This window comes from Armigeres subalbatus, chromosome 3, assembly GCF_024139115.2.
Source record: "Armigeres subalbatus isolate Guangzhou_Male chromosome 3, GZ_Asu_2, whole genome shotgun sequence".
NCBI lineage: Eukaryota > Metazoa > Arthropoda > Insecta > Diptera > Culicidae > Armigeres > Armigeres subalbatus.
Genome location: NC_085141.1, coordinates 153242227 through 153254525, shown reverse-complemented (window position 1 = coordinate 153254525; position 12299 = coordinate 153242227). Strand labels below are relative to the sequence as shown.

Sequence of the window (12299 nt, the reverse complement as noted above, 5' to 3'; positions counted from 1 at the left end):
TTGCGGGGACCAGAGCTCTGTTGGGTGCTCCTGCCTTGATGTCAACCCACCATTTTGGATCAATTAAGAGTGAAATAAATGGTTGAAAAAGTATTTAGAATTGTGCGAAATAAATGGGAGACATCTTTAAAATTATCAATTATAAACCTACGGCTTCCAACAGTATAAATCCTTAGTTTTCTCAGTAATGAGCCGGGAATCGGGTCCATAGGCCCAAGTAGTGATTTACCCTATACATGAAAGAATTCTATGCTTTATGACCGTCGGATGCAGTGGTGTCGCATGTGATCGATGCGATCGCCCATCGCGTCGCTCGGAGTTCACGACTAGATGCCGATGATGGCTGAAGTTACGCTGACATCGGTGTGGTGGATGAAGAAGTATAAAATTAGCCCAGAAAGATTTGGTGTGCTTATCCAGGAAAAGTTATTGGTTTCATAATTCACATTATTCAGGTCATGGCATATGACTGACCATATGTTAAGTTATACAACACGTACATTAAAACAGGAGGGGCCCTCCTTAGCCGTGCGGTAAGACGCGCGGCTACAAAGCAAGACCATGCTGAGGGTGGCTGGGTTCAATTCCCGGTGCCGGTCTAGGCAATTTTCGGATTGGAAATTGTCTCGACTTCCCTGAGCATAAAAGTATCATCGTATTAGCCTCATAATATACGAATGCAAAAATGATAACATGGCTTGGAAACCTTGCAGTTAATAACTGAGGAAGTGCTTAATGAATACTAAGCTGAGAGGCGGCTGTGTCCCAGTGTGGGGATGTAATGCCAATAAGAAGAAGAAGAGGAAGAAGACATTAAAACAGGGTTATACTATAACAGTTCTGAAAATAAAAAAAAATGATTAAAAATAATTACTTTCATTCATTCGCAAAAGGCATTGGCAATTAGCACAGCAAAGTTCATAATCAAGGTGGGTGTGGTCCTTAATTACAATCTAGGATAAAAATCACAAAAGCATGAGGATTACTACTCGTGGCCACGTCCATCTTCACCGTAACTTGGAAGGGGAAGGAAATGTTGTTGTAGTACTTACTTAACGAGAGGCCCCCGACTCAGCGACACCCTCTTAAGTACCACGGAGTTGGATATTGGGGACGGTATTCGTTGGGTCAGGATTTGCCTGTAGTTGACAATGTGACCGTGGTAGATCTTACACACACCACGCAAAGGTGTCTACCCAGCGTTACGGGAAGATTCATTTGCAGAAGGCATTGGCAATTAAAATATACACAATCAGCAATGGTGCTGATATCCATTTTAGATTAGAAAAATTCGCCGTATTACATGTAAATGTTTCAAAAAAGTCCGAAAAAAATTACATTATTTTATACTTCGGTTTTTATTTTCTGAGATATTATATCATTAAACTTGACTAAGACTAGGAGTTTGGAGCCACAACATTAAATAATTTTTCGTTGACGTATTGACGTATTGGCAGAACCTCCTCTATTTTAGTAGGGTTACTGCTCCTTGACTTGTTTCTTATTTTTGTGATTTTTCAGCAGTAAGCACACATGTTAGCAATGAGAAGCAACGAAATTGGTGCTGTGTTTCTTTGTATGGCGATAAGATGAATATATGTATGTTCAATGAGATGGAAAACGGGACAGTTTCCTGTGAATAGCACCTTTTGCGCAAGTCTAAAAATTCGATTATGTATTAGATTTTTTAAACTTTTAATAATATCATCAATAAGAAATCTATAAGTGCCCTACATTTTCAGATTATGTATTTAATTATTAGTTTTATTTTCAGAAATTTTGTGTTTATTTATTGCTAATAATTCTACACAACTTGAGAGTTGTTGTATCCAACCCCATAAATTCAACGCTACGTTTAAATACGAGTCCTACGTCTACTCGCGGTTATGTTAAAAACATTACCCATTGCTTGTTTTTTCAAGTCAACATTATGCAGTAATATAAAAAACCAATGGAAAGCTGCAGATCTTAGCTAACTTTCCTCATATTTATATATATTGATTTACCCAAACGTGAAAATGTTGCAGCCGCTTTTATGAAGTGTTTAACAAAGTTGTGTGGGCCACCTTTAAAAGGTCGTTGGAAATGTAAAAAAATATGTGAAGTTAAAAAGAATATTTATTTTAGAAGCTTATAGTGACATAGAATCCAAAAATAATAGCTTTCAATGGCAATATGAAAAAAAAATCTTGGATGTGAAATGCTGATTCACAATTCACATGCCTGCGCACTTCAAATGTATGGGACGATCGCAATCATTGCAATTGATGGAAGACCATCACATTGCCGTAACCCTCTGCTCGTTTCGAAGGGACTCGAGAATGCCCCTGAAACTCGAACTACGCACATCACCCGATCCATCGTCGCTTTGATCAACCGTGTCAGTTTATCCGGAAATCCGTGTTCGTGCATTAGCTGCCATAGCTGGTCCCGATCGATTGTATCATATGCGGCTTTGAAGTCGATGAAAAAATGACGTGTGGGAACGTTGTATTCGCGGCATTTCTGCAGTACTTGGCGAATGGCGAACACTTGGTCCGTGGTGTAGCGTTCGCCCATAAAACCCGCCTAGTACTGCTCCACGAACTCTCTTGCAATTGGTGCTAGTCGACGGCATAAAATTTGGGAGAGTATCTTGTAGGAGGGGTTCAGCATTGTGATTACGCGATAGCTGCTACAATCCAGCTTATCGCCTTTTTTGTAGATGGGACACACGACACCTTGCATGCACTCCTACGGCAAAAGTTGCTCCTCCCAAATCTTGGAAAGTGAAAAGATAATCGTTGCCAGATTTAGAACACGGGTCCGAAACCTTACTATAATCCAATGTTATGCGCCAACCGATGCTGCCGATCTGCAAGACAAAAAGAACTTCTACAGTCAACTCAATGCCGTCATAGATAGAATTCCGAAGGGCGACTTCAATGCGAAGATCGGATCCGACAACTCGAACCATGAGCGCATTATGGGACGCCATGGTCTCGGAGAAATGAGCGAAAACGGAGAGCTGTTCGCAGAATTTTGTGGTAATAACGACATGATGATCGGGGGATCGCTCTTCCCTCATCGGCCGGTTCACAAGGTCACGTGGGTCTCCCGTGACGGCTTTACAGAAAATCAAATCGACCAGATCTGCATCAGCCGAAAATGGAAACGGAGCCTTCTTAATGTACGGAATAAACGTAGTGCCGATATCGTGTCTGATCTTCACCTCCTCATCGGCGAAATACGCCTGCGCATTGCGCGGATTCGTCGGCAGGAGGAAAGAGTTGGACGACGGTTCAACACACGCCGACTGGAAGATGCCACGGTGAAACGGTCCTTCGTTGAAGAACTGGAGACGCGTGCTGCAGATATTCCGGAAGGTGGCAGCGTGGAAGACCAATGGACCGCCATCAAGAATGCCTTCATCACCACCAGCGAGAACAATCTGGGCGAACTACGCACCCAGAGAAAACAATGGATCACCGATGAGACCTGGAGAAAGATAGAGGAGCGAAGAGAAGCCAAAGCCGCGATAGAGCGATCGAAAACCAGAGGAGCCAAAGTCTTAGCCCGTCAACGATACGCGGCTCTTGAGAAGGAAGTAAAACGCTCATGTCGACGGGACAAGCGAGCGTGGGCAGACTCTCTGGCCGACGAAGGAGAGAGAGCCGCCGCAACCGGAGACATTCGCCTCCTCTACGATATCTCACGACGCTTAAGCGGGGCGAAGATGAATGCAACGATGCCTGTGAAAGACGCGAATGATCAGTTATTGACCGACCCAACTGACCAGCTGAAACGCTGGTTCGAGCACTTCGAACAACTTTTTCAAGTGCCAGCCAGGCCATCACCACCTCGGCATGACCTGCCTAGGATCCGACGTATAACACGCGTCAATACCGAAGCTCCATCACTGCTAGAGATTCAAACAGCCATCCAAAGCATGAAATCGAATAAAGCCCCAGGGGTCGACCACATATCAGCCGAGATGCTCAAAGCTGACCCCATGACATCCGCTCAACTACTGCATCGTTTATTTCGTAATATCTGGGACACCGCAACTTTCCCGGTCGACTGGATGCAAGGTATCTTAGTGAAGGTGCCCAAAAAGGGTGACCTGACTGTATGCGATAACTGGCGAGGCATTATGTTGCTGTGTACCGTTCTCAAAGTTCTGTGCAAAATTATCCTAGCCCGGATTCAGGAGAAGATCGATGCGACTCTCCGGCGGCAGCAAGCCGGATTCCGTGCCGGAAGATCCTGTGTGGACCATATTGTCACGCTCCGCATAATTCTGGAGCAGGTCAACGAATTCCAAGAGTCCCTTTACTTGGTATTCATTGACTACGAAAAAGCTTTCGACCGTCTCAATCACGAGAATATGTGGGGCGCCCTGAGACGCAAGTTCCTGAGAAAATCATCGGCCTCATCGAGGCACAGTACGAGGCCTTCTCGTGTAGAGTGCTGCACAATGGGGTCTTGTCCGACCCTATCCGGGTCGTAGCTGGTGTGAGGCAAGGATGTATTCTATCACCGTTACTGTTCCTCATCGTAATCGACGAGATTCTGGTAGATGCGATTGACCGTGAACCAAACCGCGGGCTGTTATGGCAGCCTATAACCATGGAGCACCTAAATGACTTCGAATTGGCGGATGATGTTGCACTCCTCGCGCAACGGCGCTCTGATATGCAGAGTAAGCTCAACGACCTTGCCGAGCGCTCCTCTTCGGCAGGTTTAGTCATCAACGTCAACAAAACCAAATCGTTGGATGTAAACACGGTGACTCCTTCCAGTTTCACAGTAGCCGGGACACCAGTGGAGAATGTTGAAAGCTTCCAATATCTTGGTAGCCAAATGGCGTCAGACGGCGGTACCAAGATCGACATAGGCGCACGGATAAAGAAAACAAGGTCTGCCTTTGCGAGTTTAAGAAATATCTGGAAAAACAGGCAGATAAGTGAACGCATAAAAATGCGAATTTTCAACTCTAACGTGAAATCTGTGCTGTTATACGCTAGCGAAACATGGTGTGTATCAGTGGAGAACACTCAACGGCTTCAGCTCACAACTGGATCTCAAACAACGAGATCCATCGTCGTTGTCACCAGAGGCCGATAGCAACAGAAATTCGGGATCGGAAGTGGGGCTGGGTCGGCCACACTCTACGTAGGGGCGGAAACGAAATCTGTAAACAAGCATTAGACTGGAACCCAGCGGGACATCGCAGCAGAGGCAGACCCAGAGGCTCATGGCGGCGAAGCCTCAATAAAGAAATAAAAGAAGTCGACCGCAATCTAACCTGGCAACAGGTTAAAGCGATAACCGGGCAACGCTCAGGATGGAGATCTTTCAAGACGGCCCTTTGCACCACCGGAGGTGTACAGGACCCATAAATGAAATAAAAATCCCAAATCTTGGTAATGACCCAGTGCAGTGCTCTAGCCAATGCCTCACCACCGTGTTTAAACAGCTTTCCTGGTAGTTGGTCAATGTTTTGGATCACCTTACGCTTGTTCGTAAGAAGGTTCCCGTTTATGTCCTTACACATATCAGGTTGTGACATGTGGCCCTTACGTGAACGGTTCAACTTCTCATAGAACTTGTGTGTGTTATTAGCGCGGTACAGTTGCTCCGTCTCTTATCGGTTTCGATCTTCCTGCTGGCGCTTTTTCCTCCGGAAAATCGAGTTTTATCGTTTTATAGTTTTATAGTTTAAAATCGTTTATATCGTGCCTCGTTCGCCCTTGTGCGGTGTTGCAGAAATCTCACCCATGCTGCATTCTTCTCTTCCACTAACTGCTCACATTCGCCGTCATACCAGCTGCAGCCGTTTCTCTGATCCGGGGCACCGTGCCAAGTGCAGCGGTTGCGGTGCTACCAATGGCGGATCGAAATATCTCTCCGCCTAGCTACTCTTCCGTTGGGAGTGCCACTACTAGCTGCTGCGCGTATCCTTGGGCTAGTCTACCGTCTTGTAGCCGATGTTAAGCCGCGGCGTCCGACTTCGACTTTTTCGAACTTAGCCTTGGCTGAATTACACCCAAGTTTTTTTTTACGCGGTTGGAATTCATTAATTTCTCGGTTAACCTGAACTTTCACAGCTTCTTAACCCCTGAATTTTCTTTGATTTTTTGTGAATTTTTTCATGGGGTTAACTCAATGCTTCATTGACGCTAAAGGTCTTAAACGACCAAAACCAAACCGTGTAAAAAAACCTGGGTGTACTCCCAATAAGTTCCTTTCGACGGGGAGTCCTGTACCATTGTTTGCTATTGAAAATTGGCTAGATTCGACTATGGGATCAGAAGTTATGGCTGGAATACTATTTTTTATTTTTTATGCGCAAAACACGCTAAAACTTACTCATTTTTCAAATATATTTTTTTGAACGAGGAAGGCATCAAAACCGCTAGGTGGATTAATCGTCATACAAAGACGACGAGTTTTCAAAAATTCTGAAACACTTTAACAAAAAAACAACATTTTGTTTCGGGAAACTACCTACGTATCGTATTTCCCGAAGCAAAATGTTTTTTTCTTATTATGTTTCAGAATCAGAGTTACTTAGCCTAGAAAAAATTGATATCTTACAATAAATTTTGTAAAAATGAGATTCACTTGAAAGGAGGGCAGAATGTCTTTACCATAATTTGAGAACAGCTCAGGAAAAGATCTCAGACCAGACCGAAGCACAAACTCGTCGTCTTTGGATGACCAACTACACTGCGATCGTTTTGACGTAGGACTTGCGTCTCTCTTCACTATACCGGGTGTCATTTCAAAATATTCAAATCGACCGCGTTACGCTGTGTTGAAAGATTTTAAACGTTAATAGCGTTCGTCTCAGTGGACGAATTTCTGCGGCAAGCCGCTCAATCGACAGATTTTAAGTATGCCTTCCATGCCCATGCTTGATAAGACCCGAAAAACTTGTTTCAATAGGCATGAAACTGTTTTCAATGAAAAACATTGAGATCAAGGGAACCAATAAATATGGGTATCGCATAATTCTTGCATCATTCCATTACCACGTTCTGATTGGTGCAGACACCAGCGAATGAGCAGCCGCTGGGTCTGCCGAGAAGCCATAAAATAGCGCAACGCGATTTTTTCCTTTCATTCTGACCGGGACAAGCGAAGCAACCGCATCATCGATTGAACAGCACTCACACCTTTTAGCAGGAAATGAAGTCTGCACCGACCGCTTTTTCGGCTCGACACAATCGAAACGACCATCATCAGCCAAAACCTAGCCAGTACATCAGCAGTCCACCCTACAGACCCGACAAAGCAGCAATGCTGAGCAAATACCGGCAGCAGCAGCAGAGTCGAGCCGAGGCCGGCCGGCATCGGTGCTGAGCCGAGACAGGCTGAAGAAAAGCCACATGATGCAGCATGTATGTCCAAAAAACAACTTTCTTCAGAAAGCCAATAATAGAGATCAATATCAATGCTTTCAATACCCTTCGGGATAGAAATTGTACTTGGGTGCCAAATTCAATATTCTAGAGATAAAATTTTAGGCGTGATTTTTATAAATAACGTCAAAACTAACAGTGGATAATTTTTCTGATTTAACCGCGAAGTGGACGAAGGACTTCGCTTGACCATGCCTAAAAAAACATAAGATGTCCAAATCTCTCACATAATATTTGGATATTTGGATTTAAAAAACACCGATAACAGCTCAAACATTAATAAACTATCAATCGATTTTTCATCAAATGTTGGATTTTTTGGCATTGATAAAAAAATATGTAGAAAAAGATTGTTTGATACTGACCGCACACAAAGCGAACGTGACTGAATGATCGTCCCATGTTACTAATTCTAAATCTACTCACCCGAAATCCCATGTCCGGGTGTTTCCTTCCTTCTACTACTAACAATGTTGTCTCAGAAAAGAACACGTACTTCCCACCTGAACTGCAATTCTAATCTCGCTTGCCCGGCTTATTGGCTTGTATCTAGCGAAAAGTCCCGTTAGGAAATAGACGCCAGCAGCGAGCAACAAGCGTAAAAAAGAAGAAGCCCTTCTCGAACGCGTTGATGATAATGACGCTTTGGCTGACAAAGAAGCGGGATACAAGACACTAGCTGATTGGCCCACCAATTGGGAAGCAGAGAAGATTCACAATAAGGGGTCGTACACATATTACGTAAGCATTTTTTCTGGGTTTTTCAACCCTCCCTCCCCCCATGTAAGATTGTTTTCATACAAATGATTTTTTATTTATATGATGCGAAAGAAAATGATGGACCCCCCCCCATAAGTGCTTACGTAATATGTGTACGGCCCCTAAGGTATAAAAGAAAAGTGCATTCGCTCGTAGAGCATTCAGTCTTTTTTATACCATCACTAGAAATTCGCGGTTATTTGAAAAGATCGTTTTCTTACTTTCTGCACTTAGCCGAAGCAAACAGCCTTTTTCAAGGCTCTAAGAGTTAAAAATAATGTTCTCCTTCAGTCGCTGTCGCACGGATTAGAAGGCTCTTCAGTGGAAGGGCTGAGATACAGTCTACATGCTGAGCCAACTTGTGGTTTATTTCAGGCAGTCCTTCAGTGGGAAGGTTGCCACTGTCAAGGCTAATATTTCGTGACCGGACAGACACTTCCTTTATTTTTTTTTTATGATTCTTGTTCGAGGTAGATTTGATTTCTGTGTCGGTTTGATGAGAAGATTTTGCCAAGGAATGGTATGCAACGCCGATTATTTATCCAAAATAGTTGATGTGAGAAATTTGGACATATTATGTATCTCAAAGTCAAGTCAAGTCCTACGTCCACTTAGCGGTTATGTCACAGACATTACCCACTGTTCGTTTTTTTCGCGGTTTTTTTTGGTTATTTCTGACTTTTGGATTTATTAACACATTGCGTTGGTCCTGCTGTGCAAATTTATTATCGAAAAAAAAGTATTTGATTATATTGTTTGCTGTGACCATCGTCATATTTGATAAAGTTCAACGTTTTGTCAAATCTTAGATTGTTCGCTCTTGACTTGATACTTCAAATTAGCCCGAACATGTGATCTGTTTCGTTGTCTAGTTAAACGGCAATCAGACAGAATGGCCCAAGTACGATTCCAGACTAATCTCACATTGATAGCACACTTTTGCTTAGTAAAATCTTGCCTCGTGCACTGGGTACTCGTTATCATCACGAACCTGGGGAAATCAATCAATCAATCATAATACAAGTCAAAAATTGAGTCCTACGCAAAGAAAAATAGTCCGTCCTAACGATTCGATTTTCGTCAGTCTTTTTCAGCCACGGCATGGGTCAATACAACGCAGACGAACTTCACGCGCCAAACTGGTTAAGCGATCAGTTTCTCATTGAGGTTATCCGGAAATCACAAAACGACCCTTCTCTAACGCTTTGCCATGGGTGTAAGTTGCGCCCTGGAACAACCGCAGGTGACCATTATGCAAGCGTTATATTTCGCACGACAATTCATTATCGGTCTGCTCGGTATCATAACGAACAAGCCATCAGCCTGATTATGAAACTCACGGCACAAAACGAAGGTTTTAAAAAAGGATTGCTCGAAGGAAACAGCTTGTTTCAAACCGAAACGGAAATGTACACAAAAGTTCTACCAGCAATGTCCAAAGCTTTAGCGGAAATTGGAGAACCCATAGATGTTCCGAAGTAAGTACGAGGATGGTTTCAATCATGTAATAATTTGGGTTCATAGTAGTTTGTCAATTACTCTTTTCACAGGTTGATTTTTCTACAACTTTGTCTGATAGTTACTCGATATCTTAACATTACAGATTTAGAACCCTTGTGTCTCCTAATATTCTTTGATAAAAAAAATCCCATAATTTACTCTCACTAGCAATTAAGCTCTGTAACTAGTGGAACGAATACAACGAACTATTTGGTAGATTTGAGGTAAAAAAAATAACGTCAATACTCTTCAATGCAACACTTTTTGAATTTCAGCTCCTAAAATGAGTTACTGACAAACTACTGAATAAGTCAAACCCAATTTACTAAATAACCATCCTTAAGTAAATGCAGACCGCCACATTAAGCATGTTTAAATCTATTGAAAGTGTATCATCGACAGGCTCATTTACGCTTCGAGTACGCCTCATACTATAATTATTCTTGAGGACGTATCACCAAAAGGTTGGATCCCTGGTCGGAAACCCATCACCAGCTTTGAAGAAGTGGTACCCACTATAAACAATGTGGCCAAGTTTCATGCTGCTTCATATTTTCTTAATCAGTCGGTAAGACTATTGTTATATGTTTACAACTAGCTAGTCTTGAGCAAGATCGGACTAAGTTTAAAAATAGTTTATTGATATTTTCTATATATAATTATACACACCCGTTTCAAATCACTCAGAGACTGAGTGAAATTGTATTGCCGTCTCTTTTTTTCTCACGGAAATCTTACTCAAATTTCGTAAAAAGTGGAACTTCTCTAAATTTTAGTAGTTCCACTTTTTACGAAAAATGAGTAAGATGTGAAACGGGCGTATAGGTTGAGGTAAATAATATTCTCGATATCAGTAAAAGAATGTCAATAATTTAACAATTGACAACTCGGTAGGGAAATTGCAAATAAATCTGAGTTTTTGTGATTGAAACGTCGAGAATTTTACAGTTAACATATTTATCAGCTTAAAACATCGATTCTTTTTTATCAATTAGGGAAACCCCATTTTTGCAGCCCCCATATTCCCGTCCCGTTCAACGCTCAGGCACATTAAAACTGTTTTTTTGTTTGTTTTGTTTTTAGTGCATGGTTAGTAACCGAAGGTTTCTAGGCCTTGTGATGTATGAAACATCTATCAATTTTATTGCGACCAAGTAATAAACGGTGGCCGCCCAAATAATCCATCTCCCTACATAATATTAATTACCGAAATTTGTTGCAGACTATGGATCTTTCAAAACATTGCATTGAAATGTTCACGAAAGAAGATGGAGGAGCTTTCGGAGTGTTCTACAAAGTATTTGACGACTTCTGTAATGCTCTCCAGTCATGGCAAGAATGCGATAAATTTTCGGATAAATTTAAAAATCTCAAAGGCACATCGATAAAGCGAATTCAGCAAATTTACTCAGCGAATCCGAAAGGTGTGGGGTACAACGTTCTCAATCACGCAGATTTGAACTGGAAAAATTTGCTTCACAAGAAAGCAATGAACGGTCGAGTTAAAGACTCTATGCTGATCGACTACCAATGCTGCCACTGGGGATCGCCAGCCATCGACGTCATAAGTTTAGTGGACTTGGTCATGGATCATGGAACTAAGAATCACTACCGCAAGCAGATTGTCTATGAATATCATAAACACTTTGTTTATATTTTGGAGAAGCTGGGATTTTTGGGCAATGTTCCAACTTTAGCTGACTTGTATACGGAAATGCTTCGGAAAGGATTCTTGGGTAGATACTTATTAAATATTATCTGTGATGACGTCAATCTATGCAATAAATTTCTAATACTTACAGAGGTATTTCACGTGGCTGTGTTCGAACAGTTAAAACACATTGATCTTACGGAAACAACGATTGACGAACTAAATAATGGTCATCTGGAAAATCCTGCTTCCAGCAAGGAGTCATATTTAACAGTCGTTCGTGCAGAGCTCCCAAAGTTGTTGCACAAAGGATTTCTGGATTGAGTGAACTTTTTTTTTCTTTATTTTAGAGACTTGTAGCCCTAGGCTGGCTCATCTCTTAGGATAGAATAAATTATCGTTAGTGAAAACATTGATCCTTTTTCAACAAAGTTTTGTTTAGAAGACGTGTTCACTGTTCAGTGTTCATACTACATATTTATTTCAATTCTCCTTTTCTCTTGGTACAACGTACTAACGCTAAACTGATAAACTTCAAATAGTTCGTAAAACATGAACATTTTTTATCACAATTTTATCATGTATATCAAGCAAATCTAATAAAGATCCGTTGTAACTTATTTAATTAAAGTTATTTAATTAAAAAAAAAAAATAAAAAAAAAAAAAAAAAAAAATAAAAAAAATAAAAATAAAAAAATACACATATTTAATTGCATTTTTTTTTTTTTTCTTTTTTTTTTTTTTTTTTTTTTTTTTTGTTCGGTCGAGTTGCCGAATGCAATTAAATATGTGTAATTAAAAAAATACACAATATTTAATTGCATTCGGCAACTCGACCGAACAAAAAAAAACTTTTTAGCTTAGCTACGCATATGCACAGCACATGTTTAAAAAATGTACAAATTAATACTAAATTTGCGAAAAAAAATCCACGTATCTTAAAGGGACTCGAACCCTCGGAAGTATGATGTTGATGAGGGTT

The 12299-nt window shown here is 41.4% G+C and overlaps 1 protein-coding gene across 2 annotated transcripts in view; it reads left to right on the top strand.

Moving 5' to 3' along the window:
- The window catches only part of LOC134227859 (uncharacterized), a 185920-nt gene extending 173984 nt beyond the window's left edge, over window positions 1-11936 (top strand). The window contains exons 1-5 of one of the 2 annotated variants that reach the window (XM_062709544.1): window positions 8611-8685; window positions 9250-9643; window positions 10068-10233; window positions 10888-11401; window positions 11468-11936. In XM_062709544.1, the coding sequence (XP_062565528.1) occupies window positions 9267-9643; window positions 10068-10233; window positions 10888-11401; window positions 11468-11640 (1230 nt within the window). In that variant the 5' untranslated portion in view covers window positions 8611-8685; window positions 9250-9266 and the 3' untranslated portion in view covers window positions 11641-11936. Of the gene's footprint in view, window positions 1-8610; window positions 8686-9249; window positions 9644-10067; window positions 10234-10887; window positions 11402-11467 lie in introns of those variants that run through there. The other variant, XM_062709545.1, reaches the window with a different exon arrangement.
- The last annotated feature ends 363 nt before the right edge of the window (window positions 11937-12299 follow it).